Source organism: Thalassophryne amazonica, chromosome 6, assembly GCF_902500255.1.
Source record: "Thalassophryne amazonica chromosome 6, fThaAma1.1, whole genome shotgun sequence".
NCBI classification, from domain to species: Eukaryota; Metazoa; Chordata; class Actinopteri; order Batrachoidiformes; family Batrachoididae; genus Thalassophryne; species Thalassophryne amazonica.
The window spans coordinates 78,158,609-78,184,702 of record NC_047108.1 but is presented as its reverse complement, the minus strand read 5'-3'; the positions used below and the strand labels follow the sequence as shown (position 1 = coordinate 78,184,702).

The 26,094-nt window shown below is 40.8% G+C and overlaps 1 protein-coding gene across 1 annotated transcript in view; it reads left to right on the top strand.

Annotated features, from left to right (window-relative positions):
- LOC117511476 (cytochrome P450 3A30-like) overlaps positions 1-26,094 on the top strand; it is a 53,024-nt gene that overhangs the window by 13,596 nt on the left and 13,334 nt on the right. The window contains exons 4-9 of the mRNA XM_034171496.1: positions 1,188-1,287; positions 1,373-1,486; positions 1,858-1,893; positions 14,474-14,602; positions 15,999-16,021; positions 16,156-16,318. Of these exons, the coding sequence (XP_034027387.1) occupies positions 1,188-1,287; positions 1,373-1,486; positions 1,858-1,893; positions 14,474-14,602; positions 15,999-16,021; positions 16,156-16,318 (565 nt within the window). The remainder of the gene's footprint in view (positions 1-1,187; positions 1,288-1,372; positions 1,487-1,857; positions 1,894-14,473; positions 14,603-15,998; positions 16,022-16,155; positions 16,319-26,094) is intronic.

The following is a 26,094-nucleotide window of genomic DNA, read 5'->3' as shown; positions in this document are numbered from 1 at the left end:
GATTCCCAAGATAAGATTCTTGGGAATTTTTGATGAACTGAAAGGATGACATGACAGACTCAGAAAAAATATCTGAGGAATTGTTGAGCTTTGGGAGAAGCTGAATTTTCCTGTTCTTTCCAAACAACAAGTGTCTGCAAAGGTTGACAAGCTTATCACATCTTTTGAAAAACACAGAAAGCGACCAAATGCAGAATTTGAAGAAAATCTTGCTCATCTGTTCGATATTACAAAAACAAATGGAAATTGGCTTTGTAGTGAGGACAAAGAACTGTACAAAAGACAAATTGAATCAGGAGGCAGGGTGGGATATACAACTGTGAAAGTGGCTCCTACTATGTCAACAATCCATCCATTTAAAAAGGGCCAAACACACATCAGAACCCTCGAATCCAGTGATAGTGAGGAAGGAAGCAGTGGTGAGTGTGACCCTGATGTGCCTCGCTCCAACATAGTAGCTGAGAGAGCTGTAAAGTTGATGGAGGAGGTTCATTCTCCTTGCAAAACAGACAAATATCATAACAGCAAATTTATTAACACTAATACACAAATCTGAAACACTATTAAAAACACTACAAATGCTATATGTACTCATTTTCATGTATTCCTCATGTATATTGTATGTAAAACTGACATCTTATAATAAAGAGTGTTAGAGCCGCTAGGTGTTTTAATGTGAAATATGAAACAGTCTTAGGTGCAGGAGGTTTTTTCAAGGTCTGGCAAAATCAAAGTCATTTTTGTGAGTTTTAGGTAAAAGTTCATCATTTATAACCCCAGGCTAATAAATTTGAGATTTGTCATAACCCTAATACGCACACTCAACAAACAAGAAATGTACCACTGTCAAAACAGTAATGTACATATATATTATAATCACTCATTATTTACAACAGGCATCAAGACTGGCTGTGCACACATTGTTGGGAAAGGCCCATTTTTTATGATGAGTGGAACTTTTGCCCAGGAACATCCCTGCATTAGTGTTTTGAGCATTATTTGGATATTTTGTCTGTTCCATGGTGTGTCATTCATTCCTCCCTGAACAATTTTTTTCACTAAGGTGAGTAGAGCACAGCAAGGCTTGATTACTAACAATGTTTTCATATCAGCATGTTTTTTTTTTTTTTTAAATCTGAAAATATCCTTAAACAATGTACATTTGACAAACACGATTGTATTACTAGGTTGTATGATGGAAGGCAGCCTGTACTGGCTGTAATGGACACATCCATGATCAAAACCATTCTGGTTAAGGAGTGCTATTCTGTTTTCACCAACAGGCGGGTAAGTATGAGAAATGCGCACTTTTTACTGTTTTTACCCAAATGTGCTCTCTAAATAAGTCATCCTGTATGTGTGTGGGTTTTAGGATTTTGGCTTTAACGGATCACTGCACGATGCCACGTCAGTTGTAGAAGATGAGGAATGGAAGAGAATCCGCAGTGTGCTTTCTCCGTCATTCACAAGCGATCAACTGAAAGAGGTCAAGTTTGAAATTACATCAGTTCAGTTCAGTTTCTTTATGCAGCATCAAATTACAACATACAGTTGTATGTAAAAATTTGGGCACCCCTGATGATTTCCATCATTTTCCTTTGTAAATCATTGGTTGCTTAGAATAGCAATTTCAGTTAAATATATCATATAGCAAACACAGTGATATTTGAGAAGTGAAATATAAAGTTTATAGGATTTAAAGAAAGTGTGCAATAATTCTTTAAGCAAAATTAGGCAGGTGCATAAAATTGGACACCCCAACAGAAAAAATACATCAATATTTAGTAGAACCTCCAGAAATAACAGCTTCTAAACACTTCCCATTGCTTCCAATGAGAGTTTGGATTCTGGTTGAAGGTATTTTGGACCATTCTTCTTTACAAAACGTCAGGTTTGTTGGTTTCCGAGCATGGACAGCCCGCTTAAAATCATACCACAGATTTTCAGAAATACTCAGATCTGGGGACTGAGATGGACATTCCAGAGTATTGCACTTGTTCCTCTGCATGAATGCCTTAGTAGATTTTGAGCAGTGTTTAGGGTCGTTGTCTTGTTGAAAGATCCAGCCCCGGCGCAACTTCAACTTTGTCACTAATTCATGAACATTGTTCGCAAGAATCTGCTGATATTGACTGGAATCCATGTGACCCTCAACTTTAATAAGATTCCCAGTACCTTCACTGACCACACAGCATGATGGAACCACCTCCAAATTTTACTGTAGCTATCAAGTGTTTTTCTTGGAATGCTGTGTTCTTTTTCAGCCATGCATACCGCCCCTTGTTACGTCCAAATAACTCAATTTTAGTTTCATAAGTCCACAGCACCTTATTCCAAAATGAAGCTGGCTTGTCTAAATGTTTGTCTGTTTGTGGCGTGTACGCAGAAAAGGCTTCCTCTGCATTACAGCATCACACAGCATCTCTTTGTGCAAAGTGTGCTGTATAGTTGAATAGAGACACTATCTGCAGCAAGATCATGTTGTAGGTCTTTGGAGCAGGTCTGTGGGTTGACTATGACTGCTCTCACCATCCTTTGCTTCAGCTTATCTCAGATTTTTCTTGGCCTGCCACTTCAGGCCTTAACTAGTACTGTGCCTGTGGTCTTCCATTTCCTCACTATGTTCCTCACAGTGGAAACTGACAGCTGAAATCTCTAGCTTTTTGTATCCTTCCCCTAAACCATGATGTTGAACAGTCTTTGTTGTCAGGTCATTTGAGAGTTGTTTAGAGGGTCCCATGTTGCCACTCATTAGAAGAGATGCAAAGAGGAGAAACATTTGTAAATCACCACCTTAACAATCCTTTCTCATGATTGGATCAACCCTGTCTCATGGCATGTCATGATTCAGGAGCATGAAATGTACATTAATCTATTGGCTTGTGATATTGTGATGAAAAGTGCCTCATTTTCGCCTAATTTAAATAATTATTGCACACTTTCTGTAAATACTAGAAACTTCATTTCACTTCTCAAATATCAGTGTGTTCGTCTGCAATATGATATATTTAACTGAAATTTCTGATCCAGACAACCGATGATTTATAAAGGAAAATCATGAAAATTATCAGGGGTGGCCAAAGTTTTGCATACAAGTAACTGTAAGTTGCCCCAACGCGCAATACAAGAGCAAGATTTAAGCCTTACTCACCCCAGGAGCAAGCACAGTGACAACAGTGGTAAGGAAAAAGTCACTCAGGTGTTTTTTTGTTTATGGGAATAAACCTCAAGCAGACCAGACTCAGAGGGTGGCCATCTGCTTTAGTCGTATGATCAGAACAAAAAAAATGCACAAGGAACTGTCAGACATGCAGTGACAGGAATGTACCTAAGCAACCATATACATATAGGGTCCAGAGATCACAACACGCTACAACTGAAGAGACCACCAGGAAGTGAAGAGCGGAGTCCCAGGAAAGTGGACTACAACTGTCAAGTCACTGTTTTTATTGATGCCATTGCCAGATTAGTCATTAATTAGACACTTCTCAGTTTTCACTCCACCCCACAATTCTTCTGCTTATTCCTCGTCCAGAATGACTAGTTCACTGTAGCACCATCTTAAACAAAGAACTAATAGTAGAGCCGTATACTTCAGCAACACTCACCAAGAATTTGGTTGTGATGACAATTGTCCACTGGTAATGCAACAAACAGAAGTAAGAAGGAAATGCAGAGATTCAATAACACCAAGTATAGGATAGTTATAAGGCAGGGATGGTGGCCAAGTGGTTAGTCCACTTGGTTTCAGTGTGGAAGGTTCCTGGTTCAAACCCCACCCCTGCCACATTTCTCCATGTAATGTGGAGTTGCATCAGGACGGGTATCCAGCGTAAATCTTGTGCCAATTCAACGTGCAGAACCACCTTGGATTTGCTGAAGTAACCTGGAGTGCAAACAAGGGACCAGCCGAAGGGACTGGCTTTAATAAGATAGAGAGAACTTAATCTGGTTTTTAAAAAGAGTTTAGTAGTGATTACTGTACATCACAGCCCTTGACAATCACTTGGCTGATTGTCAGTAAATGGTTGGGAAAAAAACAAATGTCATTGCAATAACCTCATTTGCATTCTACTTTTCTGATGAGCCAATGAGTTGCGTCAGGAAGGGCATCCGGTGTAAAACCTGTGCCAATTCAACATGCAGATCCACCTTGGATTTACTGTGGCGACCCCGAGTGCAAACAAGGGAGCAGCCGAAGGGACTTACTATTAGCTCAATAGGAATTAAACATGGTGGAATGGTTGTATGTTAGTGAATGATTAATTTTGGTCCAAACTGTTCAAACTTCACAACCACACAGAGCCATATATTGTATCACTGAATCACAGGCCATGTTATTATTGTATTACTGCCTGGGCAGTTGTCATCCACAACCCAATACAGTTCTGTGGTGTGGTGGATGTGGTGAAGCATGGTACCCGTGTTAGGGCTGTGCAAAATTGAGAACTTAATTGAGAACTCTTGAATTTCAATTCATTCCCTGAATATGACTTGAATTTTGAAATGAGGTTGCAAACAGGATGCAAAATTAGAACTCTACAGTTCTAAATTTTGTATCGCCCTGATGTTCACAGACTTTAGTCGAAAAGAAAAGAATTAATTAATCAAAAAGAAGTAATTGACACAAATTGGTGTCAACTGTGTTAGGCACGGATGTTGCTCTCTTTGAGTGGCCTTTTTTGTTTCTTTTTTTGTGTTGTTTGGTAAATTTTCCCTGGAACATGTGGCTCAGGGTAACTGTATGTACATATCAATTTAAAATAGTTTTTTAGAATGTTGTTTGTACGGCAGAACCAAGTGGACTTTGTGCAGCTGATGGTGGATACTCAGATCGAAGAAGGTGCTGCACAGGATAAGAGCTCACTCAAAGGTAGAGTAGAAATCCAGACAGAGAAATTAAATAACATGGAATAGATTTAATCACTCCTGAAATTTGCTAAAAGTAACATTTATTTATTGATTGATTTTTAGTCCGTCAACATACAACCCCAATTCCAGTGAAGTTGGGACATTGTGTAAAATGTAAATAAAAACAGAATACAACTAGAAGCACTTAGAGTGCAAACCTCCGCCAAGGCCATGGGGTCACTGACGCCATTACATCTACACGCCGTGGAACCACTGAACCTAAAAACGTCTAACGATGTTTGCTCAGTAGTAAAAAAAGTTTCATCTGCTGTGACTGGATAGCATGTATCCTTAGTGCTTGGCATCACAGTTTATTGCAACTTGCACCTTTCCCAGAAGCCACTGTCATCTGAGCACTGATATTGATATTGCATGTGCTTATAGACAAAATCAAATAAGAGACAAAATTCAATTTATTATTCAACTAAACTGCAATATATGAACTTTTTAACATTTATGAAACACTTCTCTAAACAAGGCTATAGGGTCACCGGATCACCACTAAAATTTAATCACTTGTTCCTCTTGTCATTTCCAACCACTCCACAAAATTTCATCAAAATCCGTTCAAACCTTTTTGAGTTATCCTGCTGACAGACAGACAAACAAACAAACGCAACCGAAAACATAGCCTCCTTGGCGGAGGTAATGATTTGAAAATCCTCTTCAACCTATATTCAATTGAATACACCACAAAGACAAGATATTTATTGTTTTTGTGCAAATATTTGCTCATTTTGAAATGGATGCCTGCAACACATTTCAAAAAAGCTGGGACAGTGGTATGTTTACCACTGTGTTACATCACCTTTTCTTCTAACAACACTCAATAAGCATTTGGGAACTGAGGACACTAAGTGCTGAAGCTTTGTAGGTGGAATTCTTTCCCATTCTTGCTTGATGTACGGCTTCAGTTGTTCAACAGTCTGGGCTCTCCATTGTCATATTTTGCGCTTCATAATGCGCCACACATTTTCAATGGGCGACACGTCTGGACTGCAGGCAGGCCAGTCTAGTACCCGCACTCTTTTACTACGAAGCCACATTGTTGTAACACGTGCAGAAAGTGGCTTTGCATTGTCTTGCTGAAATAAGCAGGGATGTCCCTGAAAAGACATTGCTTGGATGGCAGCATGTGTTGCTCCAAAACCTGGATGTACCTTTCAGCATTGATGGTGCCATCACAGATGTGTAAGTTGCCCATGCCATGGGCACTAACACACCCCATACCATCACAGATACTGGCTTTTGAACTTTGCTCTGGTAACAATTTGGTTGGTCTTTTTCCTGTTTTGTCCGGAGGACACGACGCCCATGATTTCCAAAAACAATTTGAAATGTGGACTCATCAGACCACAGCACACTTTTCCACTTTGCGTCTGTCCATTTCAAATGAGCTCAGGTGCAGAGAAGGCTGCGGTGTTTCTGGGTGTTGTTGATGTATGGCTTTCGCTTTGCATGGTAGAGTTTTAACTTGCACTTGTAGATGTAGCGACGAACTGTGTTAACTGACAATGGTTTTCTGAAGTGTTCCTGAGCCCACACGGTAAGATCCTTTTGCACAATGATGCAGTGCCGCCTGAGGGCTTGAAGGTCAATGTTGGTCTTCAGCCTTGCCGCTTACATGAAGAAAGTTCTCCAGATTCTCTGAATCTTCTGATTATATTATGGACTGTAGATGATGGAATCCCTAAATTCCTTGCAATTGAACATTGAGAAACATTGTTCTTAATCTGTTGGACTATTTTTTCACACAATTGTTCACAAAGTGGTGATCCTCGCCCCATCTTTGCTTGTGAACGGCTGAGCCTTTTGGGGTTGCTCCTTTTATACCCAATCATGGCACTCACCTGTTTCCAATTAGGTGGTCTTTGAGTGTTCATCAACTTTCCCAGTCTTTTGTTGCCCCGTCCCAAATTTTTTGAAATGTGTTGCAGGCATCCATTTCAAATGAGCAAAAATTTGCACAAAAACAATTTATCAGTTAAACATTAAATATCTTGTCTTTGTGATGTATTCAATTGAATATAGGTTGAAGAAGATATGCAAATCATTGTATTCTGCTTTTATTTACATTTTACACAATGTCCCAACTTCATTGGAATTGGGGTTGTAAAAGTAAAACTAAAACATTTAACCCAAAAGACCCCAAGAAAAGACCCCCCCCCCCCCCAAAAAAAAAAAACAAGCAATAAGAAAAACTGAGGGAGAAACACATATGTGCAACAGATAAGGGTGATTCTTTAACTACGGGCACTATTGGTCTTGTAAATGTAATTTCCACCACACCATTGCCTTACAATATAAAGCGCCTTGGGGCAAGTGTTTGTTGTGATTTGGTGCTATATACATGTGCTCTGATGTCACTGTTTATCTCCATAGAAACTACCCAAACAATCTTTCATACAAACTGTTTAAAGGGACATTACAGTGTTGTGGTGGAAATTACGGCAATTCACACAATTCTTGGAAGCTGAAAATGTCCCAGTTCTTGCATGGCCGGCATACTCATTGGACATGTCACCCATTGAGCATGTTTGGGATGCTCTGGACCGGCGTATACGACAGCGTGTACCAGTTCCTGCCAATATCCAGCAACTTCGCACAGCCATTGAAGAGGAGTGGACCAACACTTCACAGGCCACAATTGACAACCTGATCAACTCTATGCGAAGGAGATGTGTTGCACTGCATGAGGCAAATGGTGGTCACAGCAGATACTGACTGGTATCCCCCCCCCCCCCCCCCCAATAAAACAAAACTGCACCTTTCAGAGTGGCCTTTTATTGTGGACAGTCTAAGGCACACCTGTGCACTAATCATGGTGTCTAATCAGCATCTTGATATGGCACACCTGTGAGGTGGGATGGATATCTCAGCAAAGGAGAAGTGCTCACTATCACAGATTTAGACTGGTTTGTGAACAATATTTGAGGGAAATGGTGATATTGTGTATGTGGAAAAAGTTTTAGATCTTTGAGTTCATCTCATACAAAATGGGAGCAAAACCAAAGTGTTGCATTTATATTTTGTTGAGTGTATTAAGGATCTGATCCTCCTCAGGAAGTCAAGCCGGCTCGGGCTCTTCTTGTAGACGGCCTCTGTGTTCATAGACCACTCCAGTTTATTGTCCAGGTAGATGATCTGATATGATGGGACTATGTCCACATCAGTCCCACTGATGCAGACTGAAGAAGCTGGGGGCTTGTTCCAACTGAAATCCATCACCATCTCCTTCATCTTTGCCACATTCAGATGCAGGTGATTCTCCCCACACCACCTCACAAACTGGTCAACCAGGTCCCTATACTCATCCTCCCGACCATTTTCCACACACCCAACTATGGCCATGTCATCAGAAAATTTCTGTAGATGACACGACTCAAAGACTTAAAGTCTGCAGTGCAGGTGGTGAAAAGGAAGGGGTATAGAATAGTTCCCTGGGGGGCCCCGATGTTACAGATGAGATGCTCAGACACACAGTTCTGAAGCATCACAAACTGTGGTCTGCCTGTCAGATAGTGATTCATGTGACCAGGGGAGCATCCACCTGCATTTTCTCCAGTTTCACCTTCAGCAATCAAGGCTGGATGGTGTTAAAGTCGCTGGAGAAATCAAAGAAGATGATGTGAACTGTTGTGTCGAGTCTGTCCAGGGCAGAGTAAGCCTTCTGCACCAGATATATTACAGCATCATCCACACCTAGATGGGGTTGATATGCAAACTGTAGGGGGTCTTGTGTCGGCATACCAGTGATCTGAGGTGTGCCAAGACCAGTCTCTTCATCACCTTCATAATGTGCAAGGTCAGTGCTGTTGGCCTGTAGTCATTAGGAGTCACAGAATGCCCTTTCTTATGCACTGGGACTAGGCAGGATGCTTTCCACAGCACTGGAACTCTCTGAAGGTGAAGGCTCAGGTTGAAGAGACGCTGGGTTACTCCACACAGCCCTGCTGGAACATGCTTTCAGCACCTGAGGGCTGATACCATCTGGTCCAGCAGCTTTCCCCTGGTTTAGCCTCTCTAGCTCTCTCTTATGATAGCAGAAGAGAAGCTTATTTGTGAGCTGTTGGACAGTCTGCTTTCAGTGAAATGTTTTCTCCATGTTGCTGCTGCAGATCTGATCACTCTTTTCCCTTTGCTCCAGCAGGGGTTGTGACTGTAGTTTAATGACACTGTATTTCCATAACAGGGCTGCCTGCCCATGAGATCCTATCACAGGCCATGATATTATATTTGCTGGATATGAAACCAGCACAGCTCACTGTACTTTTAGCATACAACCTCGCAACCAACCCTGACATCCAAAAGACTCTGCAAGAGGAGATCGATGAAACATTCCCAGAGAAGGTTACTTACAGTAGTGTTCAGAATAATAGTAGTGCTATGTGACTAAAAGATTAATCCAGGTTTTGAGTATATTTCTTATTGTTACATGGGAAACAAGGTACCAGTAGATTCTCACAAATCCAACAAGACCAAGCATTCATGATATGCACACTCATAAGGCTATGAAATTGGGCTATTAGTAAAAAAAAAAGTAGAAAAGGGGGTGTTCCAATAATAGTAGCATCTGCTGTTGGCGCTACAAACTCAAAACTATTATGTTCAAACTGCTTTTTAGCAATCCTGTGAATCACTAATCTAGTATTTAGTTGTATAACCACAGTTTTTCATGATTTCTTCACATCTGCGAGGCATTAATTTTGTTGGTTTGGAACCAAGATTTTGCTTGTTACTATTGTGCTTGGGATCATTGTCTTGTTGAAACACCCATTTGATGGGCATGTCCTCTTCAGCATAAGGCAACATGACATCTTCAAGTACTTTGACATATCCAAACTGATCCAAATCAAATCAATTTCATTTATATAGTGCCAAATCACAACAAACAGTTGCCCCAAGGCGCTTCATATTGTAAGGCAAAGCCATACAATAATTACGGAAAAACCCCAACTGTCAAAACGACCCCCCTGTGAGCAAGCACTTGGCGACAGTGGGAAGGAAAAACTCCCTTTTAACAAGAAGAAACCTCCAGCAGAACCAGGCTCAGGGAGGGGCAGTCTTCTGCTGGGACTGGTTGGGGCTGAGGGAGAGAACCAGGAAAAAGACATGCTGTGGGAGGGGAGCAGAGATCAGTCACTAATGATTAAATGCAGAGTGGTGCATACAGAGCAAAAAGAGAAAGAAACACTCAGTGCATCATGGGAACCCCCAGCAGTCTAAGTCTATAGCAGCATAACTTAGGGATGGTTCAAGGTCACCTGATCCAGCCCTACTATAAGCTTTAGCAAAAAGGAAAGTTTTAAGCCTAATCTTAAAAGTAGAGAGGGTGTCTGTCTCCCTGATCCGAATTGGGAGCTGGGTTCCAGAGGAGAGGAGCCTGAAAGCTGAAGGCTCTGCCTCCCATTATATTCTTACAAACCCTAGAACTACAAGTAAGCCTGCAGTCTGAGAGCGAAGCACTCTATTGGGGTGATATGGTACTATGAGGTCCCTAAGATAAGATGGGACCTGATTATTCAAAACCTTATAAGTAAGAAGAAGAATTTTAAATTCTATTCTAGAATTAACAGGAAGCCAATGAAGAGAGGCCAATATGGTGAGATATGCTCTCTCCTTCTAGTCCCTGTCAGTACTCTAGCTGCAGCATTTTGAATTAACTGAAGGCTTTTCAGGGAACTTTTAGGACAACCTGATAATAATGAATTACAATAGTCCAGCCTAGAGGAAATAAATGCATGAATTAGTTTTCAGCATCACTCTGAGACAAGACCTTTCTAATTTTAGAGATATTGTGCAAATGCAAAAAAAGCAGCTCTACATATTTGTTTAATATGCACATTGAATGACATATCCTGATCAAAAACGACTCCAAGATTTCTCACAGTATTACTAGAGGTCAGGGTAATGCCATCCAGAGTAAGGATCTGGTTAGACACCATGTTTCTAAGATTTGTGGGGGCCAAGTACAATAACTAAGCTAAGATAGCTGGGTCAAGTGATGGCTTTTTAAGTAATGGTTTAATACTGCCACCTTAAAAGCCTGTGGTACATAGCCAACTAATAAAGACAGATTTATCATATTTAAGATCGAAGCATTAATTAATGGTAGGGCTTCCTTGAGCAGCCTGGTAGGAATGGGTCTAATAGACATGTTGATGGTTTGGAGGAAGTAACTAATGAAAATAACTCAGACAGAACAATCAGAGAGAAAGAGTCTAACCAAATACCGGCATCACTGAAAGCAGCCAAAGAGAACGATATGTCTTTGGGATGGTATGAGTAATTTTTCTCTAATAGTTAAAATTTATTAGCAAAGAAAGTCATGAAGTCATTACTAGTTAAAGATAAAGGAATACTCAGCTCAATAGAGCTCTGACTCTTTGTCAGCCTGGCTACAGTGCTGAAAAGAAACCTGGGGTTGTTCTTATTTTCTCAATTAGTGATGAGTAGTAAGATGTCCTAGCTTTCCGGAGGGCTTTTTATAGAGCAACAGACTCTTTTTCCAGGCTAAGTGAAGATCTTCTAAATTAGTGAGACGCCATTTCCTCTCCAACTTACGGGTTATCTGCTTTAAGCTGTGAGTTTGTGATTATACCACGGAGTCAGGCACTTCTTATTTAAGGCTCTCTTTTTCAGAGGAGCTACAGCATCCAAAGTTGTCCTCAATGAGGATATAAAACTATTGACGAGATACTCTATCTCACTCACAGAGCTTAGGTAGCTACTCTGCCCTGTGTTGGTATATGGCATTGGAGAACATAAAGAAGGAATCATATCCTTAAACCTAGTTACAGCGCTTTCTGAAAGACTTCTACTGTATGAAACTTATTCCCCACTGCTGGGTAGTCCATCAGAGTAAATGTAAATGTTATTAAGAAATGATCAGACAGAAGGGGGTTTTCAGGAATACTGTTAAGTCTTCAATTTCCCATACCATAAGTCAGAACAAGATCTAAGGTATGATTAAAGTGGTGGGTGGACTCATTTACATTTTGAGCAAAGCCAAAGGCAGAATAATCAATATTTTGATCAATTATTATATAATTTACTAACAGGGACTTAGAAGAGAGAGACCTAATGTTTTAATAGACCACATTTACTGTTTTATGTCTGTGGTGCAGTTGAAGGTGCTATATTATTTTTCTTTTTGTATTTTTATGCTTAAATAGATTTTTTGCTGGTTATTGGTGGTCTTGGGAGCAGGCGCCGTCTCTACGTGGGATGGGGTAATGAGGGGATGGCAGGGGGAGAGAAGCTGCAGAGAGGTGTGTAAGACTACAACTCTGCTTCCTGGGTCCCAACCCTGGATAGTCACGATTTGGAGGATTTAAGAAAAGTGGCCAGATTTCTAGAAATGAGAGCTGCTCCATCCAAAGTGGGATGGATGCCGTCTCTCCTAACAAGACCAGGTTTTTCCCAGAAGCTTTGCCAATTATCTATGAAGCCCACCTCATTTTTTGGACACCACTCAGACAGCCAGCAATTCAAGGAGAACATGCGGCTAAACATGTCACTCCCAGTCTGATTGGGGAGGGGCCCAGAGAAAACTACAGAGTCCGGACATTGTTTTTGCAAAGTTACACACCGATTCAATATTAATTTTAGTGACCTCCAATTGGCGTAACCGGGTGTCATTACTGCCGACGTGAATTACAATCTTACCAAATTTATGCTTAGCCTTAGCCAGCAGTTTCAAATTTCCTTCAATGTCGCCTGCTCTGGCCCCCGGAAGACAATTGACTCTGGTTGCTGGTGTCGCTAACTTCACATTTCTCAAAACAGAGTCGCCAATAACCAGAGTTTGATCCTCAACGGGTATGTCGCCGAGTGGGGAAAAACGGTTAGAGATGTGAACGGGTTGGCGGTGTACACGGGGCTTCTGTTTAGGACTACGCTTCCTCCTCACAGTCATCCAGACGGCCTGCTTTCCCGGCTGCTCGGGATCTGCCGGAGGGGAACTAACGGTGGCTAAGCTACCTTGGTCCACACCGACTACAGGGGCCTGGCTAGCTGTAGGATTTTCTAAGGTGCGGAGCCGAGTCTCCAATTCGCCCAGCCTGGCCTCCAAAGCTACAATAAGCTGCACTTATTACAAGTACCATTACTGCTAAAGGATGCCGAGGAATAACTAAACATTTCACACCCAGAGCAGAAAAGTGCGGGAGAGACAGGAGAAGCCGCCATGCTAAACCGGCTAAGAGCTAGTGGCTGCGCTAAGCTAGCGGATTCCTAAAAACACGCAACGTGAATAATGTTGTAAATAATTTAGAGGTGATTCAGCAGAGGGAGTGCTTTAGTTAAGGCACGTGAAGATTACACTGTGAAACAAATCGTTATCTAGTTAACTAGATCAATCTAACTGCGCAGATTAATCAGCTAACAGATACAGCAAAACACCGCTGTGCTCCGGAACAGGAAGTGATACAATACCGCAGTGAGAGCCAACCACCAGTAGAGGCAGAATAAGCCGAAGAAAGACATGTCCCACTGAAGGTCTTGATCCATGATACCTGGTATGCGATATATAGGCCCAACACCATAGTAGGAGAAACATGCCCATATCATGATGCTTGCACCACCACTGTCTTCACTGTGAACTGTGGCTTGAATTCAGAGTTTGGGGGTCGTTTCACAAACTGGACCCAAAAAGAACAATTTTACTCTCATCAGCCCACAATATATTCCTCCATTTCTCTTTAGGCCAGTTGATGTGTTCTTTGGCAAATTGTAACCTCTTCTGCACGTCTTTTATTTAACAGAGGGACTTTGCGGGGGATTCTTGCAAATAAATTAGCTTCACACAGGCGTCTTCTAACTGTCACAGCACTTACAGGTAACTCCAGACTGTCTTTGATCATCCTGGAGCTGATCAGTGGGTGAGCCTTTGCCATTCTGGTTATTCTTCTATCCATTTTGATGGTTGTTTTCCATTTTCTTCCACGCGTCTGTTTTTTTGTGTGTGTGTGTGTTTTTTGTCCATTTTAAAGCATTGGAGATCATTGTAGATGAACAGCCTATAATTTTTTGCACCTGCGTTTAAGTTTTCCCCTCTCCAATCAACTTTTTAATCAAACTACACTGTTCTTCTGACAATGTCTTGAACATCCATTTTCCTCAGGCTTTCAAGGAGAAAAGCATGTTCAACAGGTGCTGGCTTCATCTTTAAATAGGGGACACCTGATTCACACCTGTTTGTTCCACAAAATTGACAAACTCACTGACTGAATGCCACACTACTATTATTGTGAACACCCCCTTTTCTACTTTTTTTTTTACTAATAGCCCAATTTCATAGCCTTAAGAGTGTGCATATCATGAATGCTTGGTCTTGTTGGATTTGTGAGAATCTACTGAATCTACTGGTACCTTGTTTCCCATGTACAATAAGAAATATACTCAAAACCTTGGATTAATCTTTTTAGTCACATAGCACTACTACTATTCTGAACACTACTATACATAGTGTCTTATTATCTGTCATGGTTTGTCTCAGCTTGTTTTTTGCCTTATGCACTGAGGCTTTTTAATGGTTTTTGTTTTGTTTTCATTCCTCCAGAGTCAGCCAACCTATGAAAGCCTGGTACAGATGGAATACCTGGACTTGGTGTTGAATGAGTCAATGAAGCTTTACCCAGTTGCCAGTCATCTCGAGAGAATGGCAAAGACCTCTGTGGAAGTGAACGGGGTGACAATCCCCAAAGGAACTGTCATGATACCAGTTTACCGCTCTACTATTCAAGGATTCAAGGATTCAAAAGAATTTTATTGTCATATGCACAAAGGAACATGTTTCCCCTGCATAATGAAATGTGTTTACTGCATTTAACCCATCCTAATTGCCAGTTAGGAGCAGAAGTCGCCTTTAGGCACCTGGGGACCAGCTCCAGATGTATGTCCTGCCTTAAGTCAACAGCAGGGCTGAGCAAACCATGACCGGCCTCATGACGACAGACGACACATACAACAACACACATAAGCCAGCCCGGTACATGAACACATATAAAAAGCACACACAAGGTAAAACTTGGGAAAGAAAAACCTTCATTGCTGCTGCATGAATCATGCAGCAGCAATGCAGGAAAAAACCCATCAGCACAATGAACAATGATCACACACAACAACAGGACGAGAGACGACGACCGAGATTTTTAAGAGTCCAGTTATCAGACAGAACACCCGGAGGCCACCTTTAGGCGCCATCAACGGCCTTGTTCGTCCGTTCTGGAGGGAGGAAGGGCCCAGCCCTGAACAGTCCACTGTCCACAGTCAACGTCAGAGCTGGAGAAGCTGAGGGCGGGGGAAGACCAGGGGAGTGAGGCATGAGCGTTTTCTTCTCCAGGAGGTTTTTATCACAGTGGCCTTGAAGTGCAGCTGTGTTTTGGGAAGCCGAATGAAAATCCAGATTAGGAGACGCCTGAAAGATTCCACAGTCTGAGACAGAGTGGCTTCCAATACATCTGAATTAGGAGAGGAGATGTGGTCATTACTGACGATCAATGCGGTTTTCCAGTGCAGCCATCCTACCAGAGATGGTTTCCAACGCACGGTTAACACCGACTGAGCTGACACTGCCCTTCCAATCGAATCAATCATGTGGGGCAGCCTGGACGGGCCGATTATTGCCACTTCCACTTTCTTAATTTTCCAGTAAACCAGCGCTATGCCCGCTCCACACAGTAGGAACCTGGTCACCACCATGCCAAATATATACACATCTTCGACGTCCTCCACAGACAGTGTGTAAAGGCACATGACCTGCCATTTCCTCCAACTGTCCATCATGTAACCCATCACATGTGTCCCGGCAGGACAGGTCGGGTCCTCCGCTCCCGAGTGTCTTGTAGAAAAAATAGTGTCAATTGCGTTCAGAGACCACTTTAACAGATCCATTTTGCTGTTTCCAGAAGAGCAAAGCTGGCAGCCTCACAGACAACACGCCACAGAAGCAGGAAAGATAAGGAGGGAGGGAGAAGAGAAAAATGCGACTGTCTCGGCCGAGAGCAAGGAGGCAAAAAAAAACAAAGAAAAATACCAAGACCAGTCTCATGACCCCATGCTATGACCCCATGCTATGGCCTCAGCCTGAGGTCTTCAAAGCTGACAGGTATCTTCTTGTATTTATGACAAGTGAATGTCAGGCCAAATCAAATTTCAAATTCAAATAAATAAATTCAACTCAAAATTGTCAATTTACTCACCAGTGGAAGTCTGATGTTGATGTTCTATGTGTGTTTTTAGGTTTCGCAAAGAGAACAAAGACAACATAGATCCTTATGCCTTCCTACCTTTTGGAGCAGGGCCAAGGAACTGCATTGGCATGCGGTTTGCAATCTTGATGATGAAATTGGCCATTGTGGAAATCCTTCAGAACTTCAGCTTTGTTACCTGCAAGGAAACCATTGTGAGAAGATGATTTTATTTTGATAGATAGATAGATAGATAGATAGATAGATAGATAGATAGATAGATAGATAGATAGATAGATAGATAGATAGATAGATAGATAGATAGATAGATAGATAGATAGATAGATAGATAGATAGATAGATAGATAGATAGATAGATAGATAGATAGATAGATAGATAGAGAGAGAGAGAGAGAGAGAGAGAGAGAGAGCTGTGCTTTAAAAATATGGTGAATTGTGCATATTCAGATTCAGCAGCGTTTGTGACTTTGTGTGTTTATCTTGAAAGGTTCCATTGTTGTTGATCACTGATGGCTTCACAACTCCACAGCATCCCATCAAACTGAAGCTGAAGCCCAGATCAACTCCCACAGAATGTCCAAGTTAAATGATTGCGGTTGTCAGTCAGTCAGACAGACTGTTCCCACAAAGAAATGTAAAACAAATCAGAGAAGTGATGGTATGTTGTAAAACTTAAATAACACAGTTGTGCCTCCACACAACCCAGTGGAAAGGTTTTTGTATGAATTTAGCTGTGAAAGAAAAAGTGAGGGAGGGTCCATTAGATAATTTTAGGTAATAAAAGTACTACATCAGAGAATAAACTGTTATTTTCCGATTGTTTTACTCCTGTTATATTGTGCAACATACTACGATCACAACTCCACAGAAAGGATTTTTGTATTAATTTAGCTGCACAAGAAAGAAGCAGGTGGGGTATGAGGGCAGAGAGGCGATTTTCACACCAAATGTATAAAGTCAGACAACCTTATTATTTGTTTCATAGAGGTTATGTTCTAACAAGTCCTCACAACCCCACAGAAACGATTCTGTCCTTTCTCTGTCTGTCTCTCTCTCTTCAGACGTGTGGTTTGAACTTGCAATGAGTCTTTTTGTCAGTTAATTACATTTCCAAAGCCAAAGGCCACAGCTGCTTGTGTAAAGATATGTGAGAATTTACGCATGTCAAGAATTACAGTTTTTCAGCACATTACACAATAGGAGTAAAATTCAGCCAATCAGTATCACTGCAAATGTAGATGTGTGTATTTGAATAGCCATCTATTTTGTTTGATAAATACTGAATACCATTTACCTTTCCACATTATCTAAAAATACTGTATATGCACACTATGAATATCAACCATGCCTGATTAATATCTTGTAATTTTAAATGATTTAAATTCATTGTACTTCAAATATATTCAGTAATAATTAATGTTTCCCCGATTGCAGCACGCGTTCACACCGGGCGCGACGCGAGCGACTACAGCCACAGGTTGCCATGTAATCCCTATGTAAGGACGCGTTTTGGTGCCAAACCGCGCAGCGCGACGCGATGGACTCGAGTGAAGCGATGCAAGTGAAGCGATTTTGAGCGTTTTGCGCGTTTGTGGTGCGATATTGCGTCGCGTCACGTCACGTCGCGTTGCCCTCCTCCCCAAGTTCAAAAATCTGAACTTTTTTGTCTCGTCGCGCCGCAATGACCAATCAGGGACTGAATATGGAGTGACGTGGAGATGTCTGGAGTTTTACTGAAGATGTGAACATGTCCTGTATCTGGTAGCAGCCTGTGAGCAGGACTTATGTCTCTTTTGTCCTTTATTCCACAATCATGACAGAGTTTTTGGAGCGAACAGCAGCACCACAGCAGCGGGGAGCGGAGTTTCTTTTTCTTTTACGTGCACGCGCGCGAATCGTCCTGGAGATTATTTTACTTATTAACTACACAGCTGTGTAATAAAGCAAATGGTGACTGGTTTCTAAACACAATTATGACAGTTTTTGGAGCGAGCAGCAGCCCTACTTGCAGCAGCGGGAGCGGAGCTTTTTCCTTTTCTTTTTTTATACGTGCGCGCGAATCGTCCTGGAGATTATTTTACTTATTAACTACACAGCTGTGTAATAAAGCAAATGGTGACTGGTTTCTAAACACAATTATGACTGAGTTTTTTGGGGGAAGAGCCAGCTGCAGCAAGCAATGGAGTTTCTTTCTCTTTTTTTTTATTATTTACATGTGCGCGCGCAAACGAGACAGTTGATCCTCAAACTGGGTCCCGCAGAGGTGGAACGACCGCTGAAAGCGGCCGTCACCCAGACAGCTCCTGGAGCAAATAATGATACTCTCTGTATTGGGAGCTTTCCACAGCAACTCGCTCCGTGTGATCAAGGTCCGTCATGTTAGCTTGACTGACAACCGGAGCCGGCGAGCGGAATGGAAGCTCCTCCTATTTGATGACGCACCGGGGCGAATTTTCGCAGCGAAAGTCCACCCAAGCAGAGTGACACACCGGGCGAAGGAGGCGCGTCAGTCGCCTGGCGACCCCGCGAATTTGTAGCATCTGATCGCGCCCGGTGTGAACGCGGCATTATTAAGGGTGATTCTTACTACGGGCACTTATTATGTCCTTTGATCATATTGTATGAAAAACAGAAAAAGGGGAACTTTCACACTTTTATAGTTATCTTTACAATGAAAGTGTGTTAATAACTTTGTTCTAGTAGTCTATGACTTTTTCACCTTTTTTCAGCATCATTATATGCAAATATTGCCGTTTTGTGCTTGTCCCACACCCAGACTTTTGATCCTCAATAATAAAAATGAATGGTAAAGAAACGTTTTTTCTAATGTTTTAAAATATCTCTGAATAAAATATCAGTAAAATAATCAAAACATAATTGGGGTATTCAATGTCATACAACTGTTGTGATTTTTTTAAACAAAATGTAGTTGTCCCATACTATTGCCGTAATTTCCACCACAACACTGTAATGTCCCTTTAAACAGTTTGTATGAATGATTGTTTGGGTAGTTTCTATGGAGATAAAGAGTGACAGCAGAGCACATGTATATAGTGCGAAATCACAACAAACAGTTGCCCCAAGGCGCTTTATATTGTAAGGCAATGGTGTGGTGGAAATTACATTTACAAGGCAATAGTGCCCGTAGTTAAAGAATCACCCTTAAACGGTGCCTGAGGAGTTGGGTTGCCTTGTCCTGGATCTGAGATTTCAATGAGTTCCTGTACTCTGCAAACAGAAAAAGTCTTATCTGTGATAAACTAACTTACAAGAACTATTGTCTCTGAATCATGCAGGATTGACATAAATGGCATATTAGAAAAAACTCTTACGTGCCATATTTCTTCAGATGTCGTTGAGACACTGACATGCCAACAATTGTAAGGGCCCCTTCACACATAGTGCGAATTTGGTCAATTTGCACATAAAGTCCGCAAGAAGCAGGAATCGTGTGCAAAACGTGTAAAATCGTACCTGCCTAAACACCTCGTACACCTGTTGCTACATCTATTTGCACACACCAGTGGCTGAAAGATGGAGTGTGCGCTGTGTGGGCCCATCGATCCTTCTCGCAGAAGGTGTCGGCCAATTTCCAGGTGATACGCACAAACTTCTAACACTGCTCGGATGGCACTATAGAAAATGTGTGGCCATTCGCACTATTAACACAACAACAGTCAGCAGACAATCACTGTCGTGCTGTCAGTGAAATTGTCTAAGTGCCCCACGAGTGTGGCTTTGGTGTGTGCTCTAACTGACAGGAGGTGAAATTTGTCTAAGTGCCCACGAGTGTGCTTTGGTGTGTGCTCTAAACTGGACAGGAGGTGTGATCACCGACAGAAGCTGCTGTGGAGATCTGTCATTCTAGACATCCCAGCTGGACAACACGTACTGTGTTTGGACGGACATGGACTAACAACTGCCCACTGTGATGCACGTGTGTCTGCTTGCTGTCATCGCGTGGACATAAAAAGTGTAATGTTTCTGACTGGCAATCAGCGCTTTTGCAAGGCACAGGTTCGAGTCCCATGGGTTGCATGTAATTTTTATTTTCAGCAGCTGCTGTGTTCCCACGTGCACAAAACCGTCACAACACGTATTTTTTATTTTTTATATTTTTTTTCTTCACAGCAGCTGCGTGATGTGTAACCACGTCGTGGAGCTGCTGGCAGTGTGTTCCTGCGTGCACGAACCATTGCAGCGGGCATCATGCATGCCTGGCCGTTGGTGCAATGTTTGTGGTTTGATCATATGAGCTGTTTCACCGTGAGTTCTACTTTATTCACACTATGTGTGAAGGGGCCCTAAAGTAGGTTTCTAGTGTTTTTCATTACAGTGATGTTTCTGAGAGTGCAAACTGTGGTTTTTCCGCATTGATTTCCTCAAAAGATGCACTGATAAATCTGCTGTGTGCCCTTTTGACACATACATCAGAACTGGACATATAAGGATGTACCTATCTGATCTAATCTGACTGGAATTAGTCTGTTAAATTGGTCAGTACGATATAAATTAAAATGGCATGCTTTGTCTTGCATTGTTTGTGAGTTATCAGTGGAGCTGACACATTGCAGTGACTGAGCACGAACAATGCCACTGAGTTCAGCACAGAGCACAGTGCATGTTTTTAAAAGTGCATTAACACACTGCTGTGAGTTAAATATGTAGCAAGTCTTTTATTCACATGATCAATAATTTCCTCTCGTTTCATTTGCAAGATGGAGTGAGCAGCCAGTCTGCTGCTGAGATCAACAGAGCACTTTTCATGTTTTGAGAATACTTTAATGCACTCTTTCACTTTAAATATGCAATAAGTCTGTTTTATATACACAGTGTGCATCAATCTAGATGTTTCAGGGTAGGCAGCTGTTAGTCATAAAAATAGCAGGTGCACCTGCTTCTCTTTCAGATCCTCTTTTGAAGCCATTTAAAGACATTTTTTGGACATTATAGTAATAATATAATTCAGAATTAGAATAATTTCTTTTTCAAAGTAGTAGAATGCTGGGCATAGTAGATATGTAGGTAATTTACATATGTAACATTTAAAAATAATGTAATGCAGTTTGAGCCATGTTGACTTTGAAACCAAATTTGGTTTAGGCTGAACATCAAAAAATTAAAACATTGGGTAGACATATATTTGATTTTCTATTTGTTCTTTTTAAGATGGTAATGGTGCAGTACATGCATGTACCTAAAAACAGTGTTAGGATTTAGCAAAGTCTGACTGAACCCAAAATGCAGGGTAGCCACAAAAAAGAGGAATTGGGTGCAAACCACAATGATTTATTTAAAAGAAGTTGAAAAACAGTCCAGAAATCCTAGAGTAGGTGAGGAAGAGGAAAAACTCGGGAGTTGAAAATCTTGGCAGTAAGAACTAAAGTAACTAACAGCAAGGACCCAGCAAACAAACAAAGCAAAACACAGACTTAAATACACAGAGGAACTAATGAACAAATGTCTGACAGGAGTGGGACATTACTAACAGCTGGGGAGTGGCACAGGAAGAAAGTTAATTCAAACAAGAACAGTCAGATACCAAAATAAAACAGAAAGACAAGCTACAGATGAAAAAGAAATACAACTATGATAAAAAATAAATAAATAAATAAACAGCAGTGAAACACAATAAATAAGATTGCAACGACTCAACAGCAGATAGAAAAATAAACAAAGACCAGAGAGGGTGAAACAATCAGACATGACGGCTCACAGACACTTGAACACAGACAACACCAGGAACCATCACCGGGGGAGTCAGAGGGCAAGGATCAACGCAGACAAACCCCCAGATGTAAAACCAAAGACAAACACAAGTGGAGGCAGAGGACACACAGACAGACAGTCAACCAACACCAGGATGAATTCAAATACAAGAAAAGACAAATGACTGAACATGCACCCAGAAAGGCACACACTGTGAGACATACGCACTAGGGTTATGACTACAAAACTTTTTTCAAAACTTTCATTTTCCTGATGTTGCATTTGATGAACTTTTACCATAGATCACTTTTTGAAGTTTATTTCATTGGATCATGTAAAAACCTCCCGCACCTAGCACCACATTACTTTTAAAAATACATGAGTTTACACAATACTATTTAAAAATAACGTAACAAGAAAAGAATTAACAAGTATCAAGAAATAACAAGAAAATATATACAAATAAATTTGCTAAAATCTATTAATAAACAATAATTAAAAGAAATAAAAAAAATAAAGGTAAACTAGATAAAATTGATAACAGATAAAATAAAATCTATAAATAATGTGATGTGCTGATCTATTGCAGTGTTTTGCTTTTGTATTTCATAGCATTTACACCAGTGTATAGTTGTTCACATCACATCATTCATACAGTTTTGCTTTCTTTGCAGTATTGCTTTGGAAGATCTGCTGCTGAGTTCTTCTTTTTGGAAATATGTGCTTGCAAAGTAAAATGTCAGCAGCTGGGGAAAAATGGGCACAAATTTTAAAATCAAGCACAAAGTGCCGTCCTTGTATACCAGAGCTAAAACAGGATATGAGTGAACCATTATGTAAAATGCCTTCCAACAGAGATAGATTCCCAAGATAAGATTCTTGGGAATTTTTGATGAACTGAAAGGATGACATGACAGACTCAGAAAAAATATCTGAGGAATTGTTGAGCTTTGGGAGAAGCTGAATTTTCCTGTTCTTTCCAAAACAACAAGTGTCTGCAAAGGTTGACAAGCTTATCACATCTTTTGAAAAACACAGAAAGCGACCAAATGCAGAATTTGAAGAAAATCTTGCTCATCTGTTCGATATTACAAAAACAAATGGAAATTGGCTTTGTAGTGAGGACAAAGAACTGTACAAAAGACAAATTGAATCAGGAGGCAGGGTGGGATATACAACTGTGAAAGTGGCTCCTACTATGTCAACAATCCATCCATTTAAAAAGGGCCAAACACACATCAGAACCCTCGAATCCAGTGATAGTGAGGAAGGAAGCAGTGGTGAGTGTGACCCTGATGTGCCTCGCTCCAACATAGTAGCTGAGAGAGCTGTAAAGTTGATGGAGGAGGTTCATTCTCCTTGCAAACAGACAAATATCATAACAGCAAATTTATTAACACTAATACACAAATCTGAAACACTATTAAAAACACTACAAATGCTATATGTACTCATTTTCATGTATTCCTCATGTATATTGTATGTAAAACTGACATCTTATAATAAAGAGTGTTAGAGCCGCTAGGTGTTTTAATGTGAAATATGAAACAGTCTTAGGTGCAGGAGGTTTTTTCAAGGTCTGGCAAAATCAAAGTCATTTTTGTGAGTTTTAGGTAAAAGTTCATCATTTATAACCCAGGCTAATAAATTTGAGATTTGTCATAACCCTAATACGCACACTCAACAAACAAGAAATGTACCACTGTCAAAACAGTAATGTACATATATATTATAATCACTCATTATTTACAACAGGCATCAAGACTGGCTGTGCACACATTGTTGGGAAAGGGCCCATTTTTTATGATGAGTGGAACTTTTGCCCAGGAACATCCCTGCATTAGTGTTTTGAGCATTATTTGGATATTTTGTCTGTTCCATGGTGTGTCCATTCATTCCTCCCTGAACAATTTTTTTCACTAAGGTGAGTAGAGCACAGCAAGGCTTGATTACTAACAATGTTTTCATATCAGCATGTTTTTTTTTTTTTTTTAAATCTGACAATATCCTTAAACAATGTACATTTGACAAACACGATTGTATTACTAGGTTGTATGATGGAAGGCAGCCTGTACTGGCTGTAATGGACACATCCATGATCAAAACATTCTGGTTAAGGCGTGCTATTCTGTTTTCACCAACAGGCGGGTAAGTATGAGAAATGCGCACTTTTTACTGTTTTTACCCAAATGTGCTCTCTAAATAAGTCATCCTGTATGTGTGTGGGTTTTAGGATTTTGGCTTTAACGGATCACTGCACGATGCCACGTCAGTTGTAGAGATGAGGAATGGAAGAGAATCCGCAGTGTGCTTTCTCCGTCATTCACAAGCGATCAACTGAAAGAGGTCAAGTTTGAAATTACATCAGTTCAGTTCAGTTTCTTTATGCAGCATCAAATTACAACATACAGTTGTATGTAAAAATTTGGGCACCCCTGATGATTTCCATCATTTTCCTTTGTAAATCATTGGTTGCTTAGAATAGCAATTTCAGTTAAATATATCATATAGCAAACACAGTGATATTTGAGAAGTGAAATATAAAGTTTATAGGATTTAAAGAAAGTGTGCAATAATTCTTTAAGCAAAAATTAGGCAGGTGCATAAAATTGGACACCCCAACAGAAAAAATACATCAATATTTAGTAGAACCTCCAGAAATAACAGCTTCTAAACACTTCCCATTGCTTCCAATGAGAGTTTGGATTCTGGTTGAAGGTATTTTGGACCATTCTTCTTTACAAAACGTCAGGTTTGTTGGTTTCCGAGCATGGACAGCCCGCTTAAAATCATACCACAGATTTTTCAGAAATACTCAGATCTGGGGACTGAGATGGACATTCCAGAGTATTGCACTTGTTCCTCTGCATGAATGCCTTAGTAGATTTTGAGCAGTGTTTAGGGTCGTTGTCTTGTTGAAAGATCCAGCCCCGGCGCAACTTCAACTTTGTCACTAATTCATGAACATTGTTCGCAAGAATCTGCTGATATTGACTGGAATCCATGTGACCCTCAACTTTAATAAGATTCCCAGTACCTTCACTGACCACACAGCATGATGGAACCACCTCCAAATTTTACTGTAGCTATCAAGTGTTTTTCTTGGAATGCTGTGTTCTTTTTCAGCCATGCATACCGCCCCCTTGTTACGTCCAAATAACTCAATTTTAGTTTCATAAGTCCACAGCACCTTATTCCAAAATGAAGCTGGCTTGTCTAAATGTTGTCTGTTTGTGGCGTGTACGCAGAAAAGGCTTCCTCTGCATTACAGCATCACACAGCATCTCTTTGTGCAAAGTGTGCTGTATAGTTGAATAGAGACACTATCTGCAGCAAGATCATGTTGTAGGTCTTTGGAGCAGGTCTGTGGGTTGACTATGACTGCTCTCACCATCCTTTGCTTCAGCTTATCTCAGATTTTTCTTGGCCTGCCACTTCAGGCCTTAACTAGTACTGTGCCTGTGGTCTTCCATTTCCTCACTATGTTCCTCACAGTGGAAACTGACAGCTGAAATCTCTAGCTTTTTGTATCCTCCCCTAAACCATGATGTTGAACAGTCTTTGTTGTCAGGTCATTTGAGAGTTGTTTAGAGGGTCCCATGTTGCCACTCATTAGAAGAGATGCAAAGAGGAGAAACATTTGTAAATCACCACCTTAACAATCCTTTCTCATGATTGGATCAACCCTGTCTCATGGCATGTCATGATTCAGGAGCATGAAATGTACATTAATCTATTGGCTTGTGATATTGTGATGAAAAGTGCCTCATTTTCGCCTAATTTAAATAATTATTGCACACTTTCTGTAAATACTAGAAACTTCATTTCACTTCTCAAATATCAGTGTGTTCGTCTGCAATATGATATATTTAACTGAAATTTCTGATCCAGACAACCGATGATTTATAAAGGAAAATCATGAAAATTATCAGGGGTGGCCAAAGTTTTGCATACAAGTAACTGTAAGTTGCCCCAACGCGCAATACAAGAGCAAGATTTAAGCCTTACTCACCCCAGGAGCAAGCACAGTGACAACAGTGGTAAGGAAAAAGTCACTCAGGTGTTTTTTTGTTATGGGAATAAACCTCAAGCAGACCAGACTCAGAGGGTGGCCATCTGCTTTAGTCGTATGATCAGAACAAAAAAAAATGCACAAGGAACTGTCAGACATGCAGTGACAGGAATGTACCTAAGCAACCATATACATATAGGGTCCAGAGATCACAACACGCTACAACTGAAGAGACCACCAGGAAGTGAA